The following is a 19,934-nucleotide window of genomic DNA, read 5'->3' on the forward strand; positions in this document are numbered from 1 at the left end:
TTTTCAGAATATATTTCACGTGTTTCGAAACACCTGTGTTCTAAAAGGTTTTTTTTTTTTTAATAATACATTTCATGGAAGAATATTTCTGGAAACTCATCCCAAAAGACATTATATGAGTTCTGGAAAGTTTTTTTCTGGAAATTTTATTCTAAATAATTTATTCCAAAATACATTTCAATCATTCCGGAAACTCATATCCCAAAAATTTCATTTTTAATTATTTTTGAAAATCTGAAAAGTTTGTTACGATTATATAATCCGAAAATCACTTATCGGAAAGCAAAATTTTGAAAATTTGAGGGTTGCACAAAGAAATCGTGGGAGTGCAAGAAGTAAAAGCATGAAATCAAGTTTTACACGCACCTTAATGGATCGCGATGATAATCATAACTTCATAAGTTTGAAAGGAACAATGCCCTACATCGTCCTCTAATAGCAAGAAGAGTCCCTTCACTATAGCCCCAAATTGGTTACGAAATTCACATTCACCAGTTGCTCCCTCCACCCCCCCCCCACACAGTGGTCAACTCTCCATTATTCTTTTGTCCTTCTGTAAATTTTTAATTTATGTTTTTACTTTCACCAATATCAAACTATTTCATTCAATCTACTTAATGGTCCTCACCACTCTATCAATGCACCCCCACACTCCACCACTTTCACATAAATCAAATTGCTCTTTATTTTCTTCTCCCCTAGTGTGATTCTTTTTTGTTGTGATTTTTCAAAACAAAATCAATTAATTGTAATTAAATTAATAATAATTATTTGATTAAAATAAATTTAGATATAATTACGTAACAAATTAAAAAGAAAGAGAAAGGAGAAAAGAAGAAAATAGAAAAGGGAGAAGAGAGTAGTGAGTGTGGTACGTGAGTTTTTGTAAGAGAGAGAGAGAGAGAAAAATGGTAGCAGTGGAATGGTGGGGTTTCAAGTTAAAAAGGAAGATGAGTTTTGATAAGAGGAGAGTGGATATTGTTTTGAATGTTGTTGGTGAGGAGAAAGGAAGATAGAAAAATAGTGTGTGAGAATTGTTGGAAAAAAGATGGGTGATTTAACGAAGATAAAAGAGTTGACGGTTTGAGAATGGACAAGAGTACGAAGAGGAGCGCGTGAAGTGTTTGGAAAATTAATGACAGGGAGTTTTCTTCTGGTTGGTAGTAAAGGAGGAAAGAATAAGATGAGTTTTTCATAAAAGAAAAAGAGAAAAAGTAGGAAAGTATGAAAGATGTTACATGTGATATATGCCTGAAGTAATAGAGAATGGTAGAGAAATGGAAAGAAAGAGAGAAAGTGAGATTGGGGTGGAGCTGCGGCTGTCCGAGTGAAAATGAGAGGGAGGGGTAGGATAATTAGGATTTTGACATAAAAGTAAAAAAAGATAAATGTTAAAAGTTAAAAGGGTAATTTTGAAATTAAAAAAAATTTGGAAAGATTGTGGTGGTGGAGGGAACAACACTCTCACCACATTCATCTTTTTCGTGTAGATGGAGCTAAGAGATTGAGACACAACACAAACACTCATTGTTTTGGTTGCACAAAAATGGGGTTTGAAAGAAAAATTCAAAGTTTTTAGCTATGACAAGAGAAAGAGAGAATTCGTTTATTAAAACGCATTTTTTAGCTATGACAATTCGTTTATTAAAACGCACTTTTTGTTTTGTAAATTTTATGTTTATCCAAAGAGGAAATAAACTAATAAAAATATTATGATATTAAAAGCAAATACAGGACGGCAAGGAATTGAGACTACTCTTCTTATGTCACAATTTTTGTCTCGAAGAATGAACATTTTGATGAGAACTAGGGAACCCAAAATGCTGAATATTAATAATCAATTCTGAGATTGTCTCTTGTCTTGGTTAATTTCGTCCAGAATCAGAATCAGTGCCACTATGAATGCATGGTCAATGTTTGGATACACTGTAACCATGAAATTATCTTTCCCAAACGCAATGCTTTGAGCAGTGTGCTTTTTATTCATCTGCAATCACATTCACATTCAATTTCAGACATAATTTTAATACTAAAAATATTATGATGAAATTACAAAGTCTGAGGTTATGTCATTAACATAGTTAGTTCCTCGAACATTAAAATTTTATATTTATAATACATAGGAAAAGAGCAAAAGGTTCACCTGGGCAACAATGGTGAGAGATTCACCAGCATAAACAACACAAGATCGCTCGAACCAACTTCCTTTTACCTTAAAGTCACAAACTTCTTCTCTAGTATTGTTTGCTAAGAAAACATCCAATTTTGTCTTTAACTGAAAAAACGACGATCTCTTCACACTAAAGATCAAATCTTTCATCTCCATGCTTTCACCTCGAAAAACTTGCCACCGATCATGAGTTGTCGTCATCTACATAAAAAAATCCGAATCGTTTCATAAAACTATTGAAACATGATGATTTAACACAAGCTTCTAAACAAAATCGGAGAGTGGATCTAAGTTGTAATTTTGATTATCGAAGTTTGAGAAAACAACATACATATCAAAGTTTTTGTTAATTCATATTCTTCACCAATTAAAAAGCTAAACAAAGTAATAAGGAAGATGAAATAAAGATATAAAATAAAAGGGTACATAGATTATCAAACCTTCCGACGCAGTGTGACGACGGGTTGGCCGGCGGCGTCAACCAAGACACGGTGGTTGTGGAGGGTCAAGAGAGAGGCACTAAGGTTGAAGATCATTTTGCTATTAACGTCGGTGACGGAAAAAGTATCAGTTAACGTTAATACCTTTCTGACAATTGCTAGGTCAACATTATGTGGAGCACAATACTTAGGGTTGATGATACCTTGTTGTTGGTTTTGCATGATTTCAACTTTGAAAGATTATGAAGAAGTTGATGGATGTAGATTTTGACCTTTGAATATCTTGTGAAAGTTTAATTCACTTTGGCTTGTGGGGGGTGCATGTGTGTTCTTTGATTGATACTTTACATATATATTATAACACACATGAGAAAATATACGAAGTGGTCAATGAGCAAGTTTGAAAAGGAAATTTGAAGGAAGATATGTAATGATTAAGTGGAAGGATCCCTTAGAAGAAGACTAGTTCTTGTTGGAAATTGAAAGATTAAAGAAACACTTGTTTGAATATTTTTTGGAGAATTTCAAAGAAGCATGCAACGTGGCAATGTTTGATCTTAGACTATACGTTGGACTTATTCTATTATGCAACACCGAGTGAACGCAGACATTAAATTATTTTTTAAAGGTTGTCATGAATACATTTAATATTCTTGCAAATAATACAAGTATTAAGTGATTTCAACAAATTCATAATTTTGAGGGCATCATAGAAAGGAATTAGCTATTTTTTTTACCATCTTGCCACAATTATAAAAATTTGTAGCGAAAATTATATCTTTTGATTAATAGTGTCCTTCAATTTATAATGTGAACATGTTATTACTCAATAATATGAAAGAATGTAAATATATATATATATATGAAAATAAGTTTAACCGTTGAGTGATCTTTATAGTGTTTGGATTATATTGACTTGTAGGCTATGGATTAAGCATTTCATATGCTTTTTTCTTCCTGCACCCCTTTCTTTCAAACTTTCCTTTATTATTTTCAACCCTTCTAGAATAAGAAAATATTATTCGTATTACGCATTTCAGATATATATATATATATATATATATATATATATATATATATATATATATATATATATATATATATATATATATATATATATATATATATATATATATGTGTGTGTGTGTGTGTGTTTTCCATAATGCATTGTTAGGAATTATGTCAATGTGCTTTTTCAAATAATTTTGACATGGGCATTTCCGTAATGTCCTTTACTATTATTTTGGATTACTCATTTCGAAAGATATTTGATTTTGTGTTAGAATGTATAATCTAAAATGTGTTATATAGTATTTTAAATTACACATTTGAGAACACTTCTCAATCACTTATTTGTTGTTTGAATTTTTACTCTTCTTTTCTCTCATCTAGCACAGTGAAAACGCCTTATCTGAAATTATAAATAATGCTTATATTACATAAATTTGAAATGTATATTCTCTAATGTCTTTTATCATTACTACAAATCACACATTTTGAAATGCGTTTAATACTGTTTGAGATTTATGCATTTGGAACACCTTACCACCCAATTTGTCATTCAAAATGTTTTAGCAGTTTTTTATAATACATTTTAAAAGGGAATTTGTTTTTTCATCCAATACATTTGCAAAATGAGAAGTGTGGGAGTATAGGGAAAAGATCCAATTCAAAATCTGATCAGAATTTTAAAATGATAATTCTGCCCTTCATAGATTATTCCATCCCATTAGACATAACACTTTTGGAATACCTATTCTTAAAAATTTTCAAAAAAACAAATTAAGAAAAAGTTTTTCAATATATATATATATATATATATTTTCTGGAACACTTAATTTAGAATATATTTATAAAATTCATAATGGAGAAACATGTTTCTAATTTGACTATTGAAAAATATTATGAAATATTTATTTTTTATTGAGACAAGATCATCTAAATCGTCTAGCAACTTATGTTCTAAAGTTTAACCATAGAAATTAAACGAAATATCTCTTCAAAAAGAAAAATGCCTACTTTCAATCAAAATGAAAACCTAAGGTTTTATACAAAAAGTTACGCAAGTCGTCCAAATGTTAGTACAAAGTCTTTTTCAAATAAGAACATACAAAGGAGGGTTTTCCTGAATTTTATATTGTCTAGCATCTTATTCATAGGAATCATTTAATCAATGAGAAAAATCTTCATGGACCTGTTATGACAATATACTTAAGGATTTATATTCATGAAGTGTTGAAAAGAAAAATATTTTACAAAGGTACTGTGTAAGGGATATGTGCAAAATAATAAGAAGTGTTCTCAAGTGTTCTGATTGAAACATTTTTTTTAGAATCACAAAAACATTGAAACTTAATGTCTTACATTTAAAAACAATGTCATAAACGAAAGTGTCTTATGAAGAATATTGTCAAATGGCAAAGTGCGCCAAATTCTACATCTAAAATAACTTTTCATAAATGTCTAATGTTGTACATTGTCTATTTGTCAATGTGCGATACATTGTCTAACATTTCTTGAAAATTATACTTAAATGTTTTGTATAAGCAATATATGATTTACTGATTATAAACTATCAAACATTTAATGTTGTATGAAAATTTGCTTTTGTGCTTGCATTCTTTGCTCTCTTTATCTGTACAGGAAATGACAACACCTAACTTACCCAGAAAGACGTTGAGAAATAAAAAACAAAATTCCCATAATTCTTCATCGAAGCTTCTTATACAAGAAAACCGTATAAGCTATTACATGAAAAAGCTATGCTATTTTACAACGTACATTAAGACCTGACCAAGCTATAGTCTATAAAGCCTATTAAGATTTTAACTCACTATCTAACGGATATCTTTCAAGAGAAGCTATATACAAAAGATCAACTAAAAGTAATTTGTTGGTGAAAAATGTAGAAGAGAGAAGAGGTGAAAAAGGAAGAAGGAGAAGTAAAGAAAAAAGTCTGTTCAAGAATGATCATTAAAACTCTAACTCTACTTTAACTTAGTGCACTTATTGTCTGATACTCTTCAATACAAGAAATATCATGAAGACTTGAAAGAGTGAATGAAAACATGAAGAATGATTAGCAAGAGTGAAGAAAAGAACCATCATCACATATCTATCTTCTTCCTTCATCATGAAGCCCACAACATCTAAAGCTTTCAAAATAAAAGACAAAAGAAGAGAAGAAAATAAAGCCTTGTTGAAAATATACTTTGAAGTCTATCTCTATGCCCATGAGATCTAATGCAAATGCTCAAAGAAGAGAAGAGAGAAAAACTAGAGAGTCAACAAAATTGAAGTGCTATGTTCTAAGCTCATATCGTCTAATGTCTTCAACCAAAAGGGAGAGAGAGCAAGAGAGAGAGAAAGAGAGAGAAGAATTACAAGAATTTAGGAATACTTTGTATTTGATTAAACATCTCTCTTGAAAAAGTTATTTACATCTTGTAATCATACACTTGTAAACCAAGAGTAGGTTATACTTGGATGCCAAGAGTGCTAGTTAATATCTTAAAATTATAAAAAATTAAAAAAAAACTATAAAAAAATTAAACATTAAATAATTCAAAACAAAAAATTAATCAAATTAATTAATTAAATAATTTATTATTACAAACAAAATACTTTAAATTCTAAAAAAGTAAAAATAAATAAATAAATATAAAATAATTACAAACTAAAATTTTTAATTCAAAATAAATTTAATTAATTAAAATATTTATATAATTATAAAAGGCTTAATACCTCTTTTGGTGTCCCTCGAAAGAGGAGGTTGCTCAAAGTGGTCCTACCTTTTTTTAAAAGTTCGGAGCAGCCTCAACTTGTGAAAAATCGGGTCAAGTTAATCCTTTTTAGTTACAGCGTCAAAATTTGAACGGTGCAGCTACCTCCTTGACCAAAACTTAATGAGTTGTCATCTTTTTCTCGTACGTGGCACACTGAGGCAATATAATGTGTCAATTTTGGATTTTAAAAAATCAAATTACTTGCCATATTAGCTTCATCTTCCACCTATAAAAATTTTAGAGCCACGACAACTTCTTCCTAACAAATCACATTTTCCTCTTCCATGTGCCACTACAACGAAACCAAAAAACCACCATCATCTTCTCCGACAGACTTTAAAAAAAAAAACTCAGAAACAACAAGGCGAGCTCGTCCACCAATCTCCTCCTTCGAAACCTGCAAGAAATCGCAAAAACCTAAAGAAACTGAAATCGAGCCTCATCCATAGCCATCGAGAACCTACGCAAACGAAATTCCAGATGAACACTAATCACAAGATATGAAACCCAAAATTTAAGAACCCTAATTGCGAGTTCATCACAAATAAAAAAATACCTAACCCTCTCGCGAAAATCAGCCAACCGAGGTCTTTGATTGTTAAAGCTAAGTTTAAGGAGACACTAAAGTCAGTTTTGGTATTAACTAAATATCTTTAAATTAAAAAAAAATAAAAAACTATAAAACAAATAAAACATTAATTAATTATAAAAAATAATTAAAATATAATTAATTAATTAGAACTGTTTGAGAGTTTGTGTGAAAAGAAATAACTCTACATGCCGTTTGTCTTACCTGGCTGTTGAAATCATACCGGCTAGTTAACCATTTTATTTTAAATACGTTGGCGGCTAGAAAACCAACTTCTTACCTTACTACAATCCCACACAATATTCGCATCAAAGAAAGACGCTCCGAAGAGAAGAAAAGAAAGATTATGGCAGAAACTCAGTACTGCATTCCAATAATCGAAGAGGAATTAGAAATAAACGATGACTTCTTCGAGAACTTTGAAGCTCCCAAGTTCGTGGATTTCACCGCACCTGATTCTTGCCGTCCCGGCGATGACAGCCACTGGTTCTGCTCACGTGTTGGTAGTTTAGCTTCTCACTTCTTTGATCTTATTCCAAATCTTTTTCATCTTCTTGATTACCAATGACATGACTTTTTCTAATAGGATGTGACCGAAAGCATGAGCAAGAGTTGGATTCTGAAACTGTTTACAAGAATTTTGTCCTTAGGGTTAGTTGGTCTTTTCTTCTTCATCTTTGTTTCGTTCACTCTACTTATGGACATAAATATGATGGTGATTGGATGAATGGATCTTGGATTTTCAGGTTATGGCTGCAAGAAGTCCCAATGTACGCCTCAGAAAAGCTTTGAATAAAAGAGAAGCAAGGTAGCGCATCCTTAAATCAATAAACTAGTTTATACACTCACCTTGATCAATGTGGAACTTGTAACTGGAAAACATTCTTTAATTAATAAACAAAAAGTTATTGTCCATTAAAAATCTATTATCTTTCATTGATTGTTAAATGGTGTGGTAACAACATATAATTTTCCTTCTTCAAGAACGTTTTAATCATTATGAGTGATGTTTGGTTGTTTCTTTCAGCGCAAATTTGAAGGGCCCCCATTCAGCTCCTGCAAAGTCAAGGGTGTCAAGGATGAACTTTATTTCGTCATTATCACACAAGATGACCGACAAGAACGTCCAAGTTAAACCTCTTTCTAAGGTTGCAGCAACCCCCAATGCTAAGGTGAGGCCATCACCTCCGGTGGCCAAGGCCTTGACCACTCCAAGGAATAATCAAAAGAAGGTTTCCAATGTAGAACCGTTTAGAAGTGTTCAGAGCAAGAAAGTGATGACTGTTGGTGTGCCTAAGAGCAGAGTGGTGTCTAAGGCTCTTGTTTTTCCCTCGCCTAAGAAGGTCATAAAGATCAAGAATTCTATGGAATTAAAAACACCAATGAGAGCACTGTGTTCAGCAACGAAAAAGCTTGAACTCAATGCAGTCAAGAAGAATGAAGAAGGAGGAAGCAACTCATTGCCAGTGACTGCCTCAAAAAAGCAATTGAGGGGAAGAGAAGTGAAGAGCCGTGTGTTTGATTCCTTGAGTTCTAATAACCGTAAGGAACTAGAAACTAACTCAATGTCAAGTTTGAAGGAGAAGAAAGTGAAGAAAGGCACTCAGAAACGACAGGTTGCTAAGCCTCATCAAAATGACTCTAGTGATATGGAGATAGATGAGAAATCTAGATGTGGTTCTCTAGAAGTATGCCATGAATCAGGAACTTCAGCGAGTGGTGCTGAACTATCTCTTGGAGATGTAATTTCCCAAGAACCAACAAGAGGGGAGAGCTTAGTTATAGTTCAAGTTTTGTCAGAAGCTTCGGAATGTGACACTACCTCACTGTCAAATTCCAACTATAAAGAGAAGATGACTAAAGAAAGGAGTGAAAATGAAGAGATGAAGAACTCGGTTTCTGCAAAGGGAAAAGTTTCTGAATCCAACATGAGAAAGGCTGAAGAAAAATCATTGGCTTCTTCTGATGACAAAGAAAATGGGAGGCAGCTCATTGAGAATGATGACAAGGAAAATGCTTCAATAGTTCATGAAAATATGTAAGGAATTTGATTTCTCTTAAAAACATTTGACTCTCCATTGTTTTCTTAAATTTGTTGAAATCAATGAATTCTTGGTGGCTGCAGAGAGATGAGTACCGATAACGACGTGCCCAAAAAAAAGGCTATTCTTGGGATCAAACATGAGGATGATTCGAGAAAAACACAAAAGGTCTAGTCTTAGTTATATTAATGATTACTTTCAGTCTCACTTTATTGAATGATTTGACTGTGTATATAACGTTTATGATTTTGACCTTAAAACAGAAATCTTCATCGACCACAACTATCTCTCCAGTTGTGAAGTACAGAAAATTAAAGCCCACAAACCCTAAGCCTTTTAAGCTGAGAACTGATGTAAGTAAGGGAAGAGGATTGTGTTTAAGTTTATTTATTGTTAAAAAACAATTTATTTTAAGTGTGATTCGTGTTTTTGATGCTGCAGGAAAGGGGAATTCTTAAAGAAGCAAACTTGGATAGAAAATTTCTCTCACCTTTAAAAGAAACCGCAGTTAAAGGTGGTGGAATGGCAATGGGGAAACATCAGATTGTAAACCGAGTGAGTTCAGTTCCATTGTGAACCTTTCGTCATTATTGAATATAAAAAAATTGACCCTTTTCTTCATTTTCTTTCAGAAAAGTGAAACTATTTACACAAAAAGTGAATCAGACACTGATTATTATCGCAGTTGTGATGAGAAATCACACCCAAAAACACAGGAAAACCAATCTGTAAGTTCATGCACCGAATAACATGTTCACCTATAAATATTTTAGCATAAACAGTATTTTAGACAGTGACTGAAGACTTCCCAAAATGTTACGCAGGGTGGCATTAAAATTGGCAACTCCCGCTGCAAGGTGCAACGTAAATTATCTGCTACACCTTATATAAATGATCCTCGTCCTAAACTTCAGAAACCCAATGATGTGAATGATAAATTCAAAAGAAAATCCGAAATGACGCAGCGTAAAGTTCTGAGGCCTTTGAGGTAAGTAATAGTCAGATTCTGAAACATGTTGTTTGTAGTAAGCAACTTTGATTCCAATGGAAATGTCTATTACAGTGCTTTACCAAGGAAGAAAGAAAAGGCTGTCATTGCAACAAAACTTAGTGTTATTATCGAAAAGCCATCAAGTATTGTGAAGCCAAAGGCAGCAAAGCCACATTCTTGGGGTAGGAAGGCATTAACTGTTCCTATCGAACCAAAGTTTCACCGTCTACATGTGCCAAAGGATTGCAACAACAGGAAATGCACTTGAGAAATTATTTATTGGGGACGGAGTGGCGTTGTTCAATATCATCATTGAATTTTTAGTTAACGTGGAGAGAACTTTTTTTGTTACCACAACATTCAAATTTGTGGTAATTGTAAGTTCAGACACGATTCATTTGTACTATTCATTTTTATTTTTTTATTTTTTAGAGGTATTTTTTTATTTTTATTTTTTTAGAGGTAGTTAACGTGGAGAGAACTTTTTTTTGTTACCACAGCATTAAAATGTGGTAATTGTAAGTTCAGACACGATTCATTTGTACTATTTGCTTAAGTTTTGATTTGTGAATAACATTAATTCTTTTTGGTACCACTTGCTTTTCTCTATAAAATCCTCTCAACTGATTTAACCCTTTAAACAATTAGTTAAATCAATTGCAAATAATAAATTCATCAATATTTTGTTATTATTCCGAAGCTAACGTTATTATATTAAAAACACTATAAAAGTGAAATAAGACTTTGATATTAATGAATACATTTTTATTCTCAAATCAGATTGCGAGAAAGGAACTTTATCAATCATTTAAAATATTTATTATTTTTTTATAAAACATATCAATGAATTTAAAATAAATAATGGATGAATTATTGACTTTGTAAAAATAGACTTTAACCTGAAGAAAATAATCCCATGTTATCCCAACGTAACCATGATAATTTAACACAAACAAGAAATTGGGTTGATCTGGGTGTTTTTGTTATGACAATGACAAAGACAACCCAATTTCAAATGTTTTACATGGTATGCTAGAGATTTTGATTACATGGTCACTTCAAATGTTTTGCTTGTAGACATCAAACTCGTAGATTTTGCAGTTGATTAGTCAGTCTCCTTATTTGCTTTCTCTACTTTCTTGATTCCCCTTTGTTCTTGATTATGTTTTTTAATTTCTCATTTGCAGCCACAAGCTCAGCAGTTATGCCTGGTTCATTGGCTGAATGCCTTGCATCTGGAACCACCTGTTTCATCTTATGATTCATTAACTTGACCATGCTATGCATATGATTATGTGGAAAAACTTCTTAGTTCCTAACTGCATGTGAGTTTCTTGATAAGAAACCAAATCTAATAAATTATCACTTTAAGATCTCTATCCTGAAACTTCATTGATAATTACCATAGCATGCAAAAAAAAAAAACAAACAAAAAGAGCAAATGATCAAAAGCAACATTTTAGTCTCACCCTAAAATCTACCTCAGGCCAAGCTTTATGATGATCCCGGGCTGACATCATAGGACAACACATATCATATCTTTCCTCACTAGTGCAATCAAGGGAAACGACAAAGGTTAATTTCACCCATAAACAATGGTTCCTGAACCGAGACATATACAGACGAGACAAAAAGTCTACCCTTTTATGCCTCGGTTGTTAACCGAGACAAAAAGATTTAAGATTTCATATCGGTTGAAATGAAACTGAGGCAGTAGGTTTTTTATTTTTTTATGTTTTTTTGGAAGGACTTTACGCCTCAATTCCTTATGAACTGAGGCAGTATCTTCCTAATAAAAATTAAGATTCTGCTTCCAAATCTTTCAATTCCAACCCACTCCGAAAGTCGGTTCAACATCTTCTTTAATATCCAAATCAAAATTTAGTTCAGTCTACAACACATCTAGCCAGGGAACCAACCATGGTGTCAAGAAATGCACGAGTGAAATAATGATTATATTATCCTTCTATACTAAAAATCATATAGTTAAAAATCAAATCACCCTTTGGAATGAAAGACCCTCCACATATTATCATATAAACAAGTCATCACATTGTAATCTGCACTCATACCACATAATAACTTATAATACCATCAATCCAAGTTGTTTAATATTTGGTTAATTCACTTTTACAGAACTTGAACAAAGCACATTAGCATTGAACTTAAAAAATCAATGTGCAGTTTAAATATTACATGACAGCCAGTCTGATTCTATCAGCCAAAAACATATATATATATATATATATATACTGATTACAATAATGCACTTAGATTCCTTCAACTAGTTGCAACCAAATTTGTATCACATAATCAAAATACAACAGGTAATTATTTCATCCACGTTGCAGTTCCATATTTGTATCACAAACATTTTAGGCTACCAGGATTTATGACCAGCAACCAACATCATGGATTTTCCAGGCATTAACACTTTAATTAATTTGGATTAAAGGAATCATCAAATTAAGTGTGCACAGAGACACAACAACATATAGACCATTCTTAGTTCAATCACATCCTTAAACCACCATTCAATTAATAAAACTGACATATACACTAACCATGCCTAGTTCTTCAACATGCGCAGTCCATTCAACATATTTGGATTCACGTTTTAACACAGAAAACTCTCATTCCAGTGTACTAGGAAAATAATCCTTACTTGGCAGCAATTAACAGTATCAAACCACAATCAAGCACTATTCAACACTTACCCAGTACATACCACAACATGTTCATTTCTATACCATTACCATAACCTGTCAAACAACATGCAACAAATTCAGAGAAAGGATTCTGCATTTTAATAACATCGAATTGGACATGAATGAGAAACAAAAAACTCATCTTACACTGTGCAAGTTAAGAAGCTTCCCATTTGTCAGCTTCTCAATTCTGAGCAACCCTGTTTCCTGCACCAGTCTAGCCTTGTCTTCCTCTTGAAAATACATTTAGAATATAAAAATGGAAACAACTATAATATATTATAATTGAGATGTATGTCCAAACTTACATTGGGGTATGGCCATTTAGAACGTGCTTGCCACCAAGTTTTCAAAAGGAATGTGGTGTCCCTTGGAAGCTTCCCTGCTCGTCTCTTTCGTAGAATTTCTTCTCTTATGTCCACAATCTTTTCCTTGTAACAAACCTTTTAGGACTTTCATCATCAGATATGAGCTTCCTCCAACTCCTCTCAGTGCGACTTTCAGGCAAAGCAGCTCATCCTCCTCCATTCCAAGACCCAAAACCCCTCTTCACAAAGGCATCACCTTCACCTGTCTCCTTAACCCCTTTAGGTTTCCACTACAAAAAAGAAGAGCATTACCGAAGGCCAAAAGCCCTCGAAAAAAGCCAAAAGTCGTCGGAAAAGTGTATTTACAGACGGTTTATCGACGGCCAATGAGCCCTCGGTAAATCCCTTGTCGCTAACAATTACCAAGGGCTTTTGCCCTTCGGAAATTACCGAGGGCCAGAAGCCTTCGGTAATTTCCGAAGGGCAGAAGCCTTCGGTAATTTCCGAAGGGCAGAAGCCTTCGGTAATTTCCGAAGGACAAAAGCCTTCGGTAATTTCCGAAGGGCAAAAGCCTTGGGTAATTTCCGAAGGGCAAAAGCCTTCAGTAATTTCCGAAGGACAAAAGCCTTCGGTAATGACCTAACGTGGGTATTTACCGAAGGACAAAAGCCTTCGGTAAGTTGGAGGGAAATGTAAGGGACAATTGTATTTCTGGCGAAACCAACAACATAAACAGACCTGCATAACAGTTTTCAAGCACAAACAAACCTGCATAACAGTTTTCAAGCACATACAGACATGCATAATGTGCATCTCAAAGATGCAATCATTGATCAATATCCATAGAACATCCATTAATCCATAGAACATGTATTTATAGTTAAAACATAAAACAATGTAACATAATGATGTTCTAACATCCAAAGTCACCCAGTTGATCTAACATCGAAATGATCTAAACACCAAATGTTCTAATATCCAAATGTTTCTATAACAAGTAATAAGAAAATGAAACTAATAATGTACAAAGTTATCATCAGAATGATCTTCATAATCCTACTCCTCTATTGATGGCTGGACTGGTGTGGGTTGGATTGATGAGGGTTGGACTGATGTGGGCTGCTGAGGGGCAGCGGGTGACGAGGAGGGTCGTGGCTGGGTCGGAGGGATATTTTGTACGTCCTATGAAATTTCAGGCAAAACTCTCATGACCAGGGCCTTAAAGTTTGTAAACTCTACTCTCAGATCAGTGATTTCCTGGTCATGTTGTTGTAGTGCCTGCGTGAGGTGGAGAACGACCTCGTCAGGAGCAGTGGTGGAAGAAGAAGGTTGGTGCTTCAGAGTACCTCCTCTCGATGTTGTATAGTATGCAGCAAGTTGTCCTGCACCATACAATCGACCCTTTTTCTTGCCACCAACGATCTCGACCCAGCACTATGTCCTACGTATGTCGTCTTCTACATTACTGCCATCATCCGGTGTAGGAGCTGACTCATGTTCAGATCTAACCTGTTAAAGTCTCGTAGAAAATTGTTCCTGTTGAAACATTAACTGCAATGTTAGGGAATGATATAACATAAATGAAAAATTAGTAATAGTAATAGTGTTATTTGCTTACATGAGTCTTCCGAGATCTTTCATCAACGAATTGATTAGTGTCCTTCCTTACATGAGTCTGTGCAAAAACCTCATCAACATGGACCGCCCGTCCCAGAGCTTGTGCCTGTAACATAATTTACAATTAGAAGTGTACATATGAAATAGAAAATACATAACTTATATATGAAAGAAATAGTTAGGGATTGAAATTTTACCCTACGAATGACATGTTCATGAATGGTTATCGACCCACCAGTATGCAGGGTGCCACCCTTTTCAGATGCTCTATTTCTCTGCGCCTTGGCACACTTATTGCGAAACTCTACTGTATTCCAATGAGCCAGTAAATAGTTCCAAATTTGTTCGCCCAGCCAGTAGGGGCGGTCTCCTGCATTGCGGGCATCCCTAAACATCTCTGACAGCCGATGAGATGCTTTCATGTGGAAATTTCTGTGTATCTGTGTTTCATGTTCAGGTTTCCACTGCACCTTCATCTGTAACATTAAATAGAACAAACATTGATTAATGAACATACTAAAATAAGAGGGACAATTAGTTTAATGGATTGTTCACCTGAAAGCGCTCCCAGAATGACTTTCTGTCGTCATCAGGTATTGCTCCCCAAGTAGGCCATGGACTTAAAAATTGTTGCTTAATTGAAAGTGTGATGGCCTGGGAAGCAATCCTAGATGGAATAAACTTGCATAATAAAAGTCATTTCAATTACAGTAAGGTATAAAGATCAAATTATATGAAGAGATTAAAATCTTACCCTTTAACATACGGCTCAATCCATGGTCGATCATGGAGGGGCGGGTCAAGACCTTCACCATCACCACTTGAATCTGGATCAGCAAATGGTGTGACAGTCTCAGAAGGCGGTATAGAAGATGAGGAAGGTATAGAAGTAGGGTCAGGGAGAGGAGTGGGGGTAATAACCACAGGGGGGGAGTGAGGGTTATAATCACAGTAGGAGGAAGAGGGTCTGTTGTAAGGGTAGTAGAAGGGTGTGCTGCATGAGTAGGAGAAGGGTGTACTGCATGGGTAAGAGGCTGTATTGTAGGGGTAGGAGGAGGCCCCACAGATGATGTACCGGGGGCAGCAATGGTAGGTAGTCTAGCAGGCACCCTAAGTACATACTTTGGTGCCTGTCGTTGCCTCTTCTTAGGCCTTGCTACCCCCTTTCCTTTATCAGGACGTTCTGAACGTTGTCCTGTCATTACTGCATTATGGTTACAAATAAAGGGAAAAAAAGAAATGAATAAGGAAGGATCAATGGTTTTTAAAGTCAATGTATAAATAATTGCATACAACTTTTAAGATAGTATTTTAGATAACTCTATTCAAATGATAGTTCAATTTGCTACAATAGATGTCCAACATTCAATCATCGTCATCATGATCTTCATCTTCTTCATCATCGTCATTATCATCATCATCTTCTTCTTCCTCTTCTTCTTGTTCTTCATCACCTTGTATTGTTGCTTCTAAATCATCTTCATCACCATCAGGGTCGACCAATGCGGTTATACGTTCAACTTCAATAATTTCTTGTGGTTGTGACATTTGGTCAAGTTGGTAGGCAACATCTTCTTCAACCTCATTTGAGTCAATGCGAACTCTAGGCTTGGTTTGTATTGCTACGGCCCAACCACGCTTGTCAATATTGCGAAATGGTGGATATGACACATAATAAACCTGTCTGACATTAGTTGGTAGAATGAAAGGATCAAACGATTTATATCTTAATCTCTGGTTGAGTTCAACAATATTAAAGCGTGGATCAACTCTAGTACCAGCTCTAGAAGGACCAAACCATTCACAACAAAAAAGTACTACTCTGTTTGGAGAAGTAGTGCTGTTGTACTCTAGCTCATATATTTTATGAATGATGCCGTAAAAATCATCATAACAACCCTGTTTTAGGCCCTTCACATACACACCACAATTTGATGTTTTCTTTCCTTTAGACCATTCATGTGTATGGAATTTGTAACCATTGGTGAAGTAAGTGTGCCATTCTTTGACACATCTCATTGGCCAATTCGAGAGATGTCTTAACTCTTGAACTGTGGGAGTTAATGCTTGATTAAAAACCTACAAAGACACTAAAAAAATTATAATACCAAGAGTCAAATTAACCGATTTCTAAACATAGTAAAAACTACAGACCTGATTTCTAAACCATTAGGGAAACTCAGAGTGTATTCTAGCAGAAGTATTTCCTTCTGCGACTTACTCAGCCACAAGAAATGAGCTGGTACAAATGAAATTCATTAGTGTATAACAATTGTGTCGTTGGAAAGATAACAGATGGATGATGACATACTCAAGGTACGACTTAACTTCACTGCAATTGATTAAGACATGGACATGAGCAGAATTGAATTCAGTATCAGTTAACCAATGTGTGAATTCTTTCCCTACGTGACGGCCAGATTGTCGGAAAACTGATAATGCACCTTCACGTGGTTCAACTTTCCATTGCATTTCATTTCTGACATGAGTGGGGGATAACATGAAGTTTTTGAAATAATGTGAACAAAAATACGTTGTCTCTCTGTGTGAGTAAGCTGCACAAATTGAGACTTCTACTCTAACTTTATTTTTAACTAAACGTTTGGATTCTCCCATAAACCTTTCAAATGGATACATCCACCTGTATTGCACCGGTCCCCCAAGCCAAGCTTCATATGCAAGATGAATTGGAATATGCTCCATTGAATCAAAGAATGCAGAAGGGAATATTCTTTCCAATTTGCAGAGAATAATTGGGATATTTTCATCCATCTTTTTAAGGGAATTCTCCTTTAGTGTTGTGCAACACAAATCTTTAAAGAAGTTACTAATTTCTATCAGTGGATTTAACACGTGCATTGGCAAACAACTGAACGCAAGAGGGATGAAAGTCTCCATGAATACATGACAATCATGACTCTTCAACCCTTGAATAGTACCGTTCTGAACATTGGCACATCTGGACAAGTTAGAAGCATATCCATCTGACATTCTAAGCTCTTTGATCCATCCACATATTATTCTTGCCTCGTCTTTTGACATGGTGTAATTTGCTTTTGGTTTAAATAATCGACCGTTACCTTGCGCCTTCAACTCTAAGTCTTTTCGTCCACAATACAAAGGTAAATCTTTTCTTGCTTTCTCATTATCTTTTGTCTTACCTATAACATTCATAACTGTGTTGAAGACATTGTCAAAGAAATTTTTTTCTGTGTGCATGACATCGAGGTTGTGTCTTAGCAAGTTGTCTTTCCAATAGGGAAGTTCCCAGAATATGCTTCTTTTAGTCCAATTATGCCATTCTCCAAACCCTTCTATCCTATTCTGACCAGATTCAGTGACTTTTGGATAGTCTTTCACTCTTCTCCAAACGTGTGATCCAGTCAACTTTGGCGGGGGCACATCCGTTTGAACTTGCCCTTTGCGAAAGGCCTTTTTGTTTCTTCTAAAGGGGTGATCAATGGGCAAGAACCGTCGATGGCAGTCAAACCATCTCAAGTGGTAGATTGTATGGGGTAACTGATGAGTCAATATTTTGTTCACTACACTTAGCTTATTGTGCTAAAATTAGTCAGGGAATTGTGCTTAATTGTCCAGTATTTTCCCATTTTTCATAATTGTACTTAATTTGACCGGTAATTCTTATTTTGATTAATTTGAATTATCTATGGTTAAATATTTACGTTATTAATTCTAGGAAAATTATTGGGTAATAATTTGTCATATTTAGAGGGCATTATGGTCATTTTACCCTTTGAAAGGGGTGCTTCATTATTGGAAAAGAGTTACATCCAGCACATGGTTTCCACGTAAATTATCCATTAGCATTCAAAAGAGAACAACAAGGCTTTTGGTTTTCTCACTACACTTGATGGAAGGAGGGACACGGTTATTCTCCATGCTGCACTATGGGAATTAATTTTCTTTCTTTGCTTCACAAGGCACTAAGTGCAGCCCCTGAGAGACCAACACAAGAAGCACACTGCTGGTTCACGCGAATCTTGGCTGGAATAGAGCAGCTGCCACGGTACAAGGCACACAACACGTTGATGCTGGAAGAAGAGAAGAAGTGGCGTTCCATCTTTGGAGAGAAAAGAGGTGCAGCATGGTTGGAGATGAAGTGGTGATTTATTCCAGTAGCAGCAAAGAGGAAGATGTTCCACAGTCAAGCATGGGAGGAGCACCTTGAGGGAGCTGCTGCGTAAAAAGAAGAAGCATGGCTGGACCTGTTTTGGCCTTGAACAGAAACGGTGCAACAGCACACTAAGCTTGTCACGGCTTGGATGGAGAGATCCATGGTGATGAAGACAATAAAATTGGTCCAGCAGGTGGAGAGGATCTCACGGCTTTACAGCAGCAACAATTCACACAGCAACTTGGAAGAAAGACAACACATCCAGAAATGAAGAGAGGAGAAAATGCAGCAGCCACCATGAGAGAATGGACGGTCCAAAAGAAATTGGCAAGCCACATTCACTTGAATTTTTGCACCAGCCGCCCCATACATGATTATTTTTATGGAAAGCAATGTTTTTGACTCTTTTGAAAGTGCACTCATTATGCTGAAGTGAAGAGAAAGTGGAGGTCCCTTTCCATGTTTTTATTCACGTCCAAGAAGCACAAGCTGGAGGCCGTGAAGTTTGAAGAGACAAGAATGATTAATTGGTTGAAGAAAGTTAAGAGGAAAATGACAAAGAGGTGGATACCATGTTTTATTTCTTTTTAGTTGGTGTACGGTGACATGGAGCACTAAGAGGCTGAATATGTATTGTAAATGAAATGAAAAGGGAATGGTCCAAAGAAGAGAAGAGAAGCATACGGATATTACACAAAGGGGTCCCACACTCAATTTTGGCATGTTTCCAAAATTGAAAAAAAAAAATCAATTGGATTTTGGCCTTTAAAAGAGAATCCAGTCGGGAGAAACAAAAAAAAAGAAAAGGAAGCCAGACACCAGAGGTTCCAGCAGCTGCAGTAAGGGGCTGGAATGGACAGTACAGGGGGTGGAATAGCAGATGAAAATCACAGTACAGATGGAAGGCTACGGTTGAACAGTGTGCACATTAGGTTCTAATTTTCATTTTCTTTGTTGTAATAAATTCTTGAGAAGTTTAATTTCAATTTAAAGTTTGATTTAATTTACTGTTTATGAAATTTAAATTATGTTTTACTGTTTCTATTTTGCTGTTGTAATTAAATTCTGTTGTAATTTAATTCTCTGTTGTTATTTTTGTGCAATTAAATTTCTTTTGTTTTTACTATGTTGTTAATCATTTCACTTTGA

The 19,934-nt window shown here is 34.9% G+C and overlaps 2 protein-coding genes across 2 annotated transcripts; one reads left to right on the plus strand and one right to left on the minus strand.

Moving 5' to 3' along the window:
• Window positions 1–1,694: 1,694 nt before the first annotated feature.
• Window positions 1,695–2,989, minus strand: LOC108347319 (protein LURP-one-related 15). Its single transcript, XM_017586486.2, has 3 exons — window positions 2,611–2,989; window positions 2,144–2,371; window positions 1,695–1,987 (listed from the first exon to the last, which is right to left on the minus strand). Exons 1-3 carry the CDS (start codon window positions 2,830–2,832, stop codon window positions 1,838–1,840), a joined length of 600 nt encoding a protein of 199 aa, XP_017441975.1. The 5' UTR covers window positions 2,833–2,989; the 3' UTR covers window positions 1,695–1,837.
• A 4,744-nt stretch (window positions 2,990–7,733) lies between these two features.
• On the plus strand, window positions 7,734–10,285 carry LOC108346581 (uncharacterized). The gene is made up of 8 exons (XM_017585650.2): window positions 7,734–7,792; window positions 8,012–9,022; window positions 9,110–9,194; window positions 9,290–9,379; window positions 9,468–9,581; window positions 9,659–9,754; window positions 9,851–10,014; window positions 10,090–10,285. The coding sequence occupies exons 1-8, from the start codon at window positions 7,734–7,736 to the stop codon at window positions 10,283–10,285; spliced, it is 1,815 nt and encodes a 604-aa protein (XP_017441139.2).
• Window positions 10,286–19,934: the final 9,649 nt, after the last annotated feature.

The sequence above is a fragment of the Vigna angularis genome, chromosome 9 (genome assembly GCF_016808095.1).
Source record: "Vigna angularis cultivar LongXiaoDou No.4 chromosome 9, ASM1680809v1, whole genome shotgun sequence".
NCBI classification, from domain to species: domain Eukaryota; kingdom Viridiplantae; phylum Streptophyta; class Magnoliopsida; order Fabales; family Fabaceae; genus Vigna; species Vigna angularis.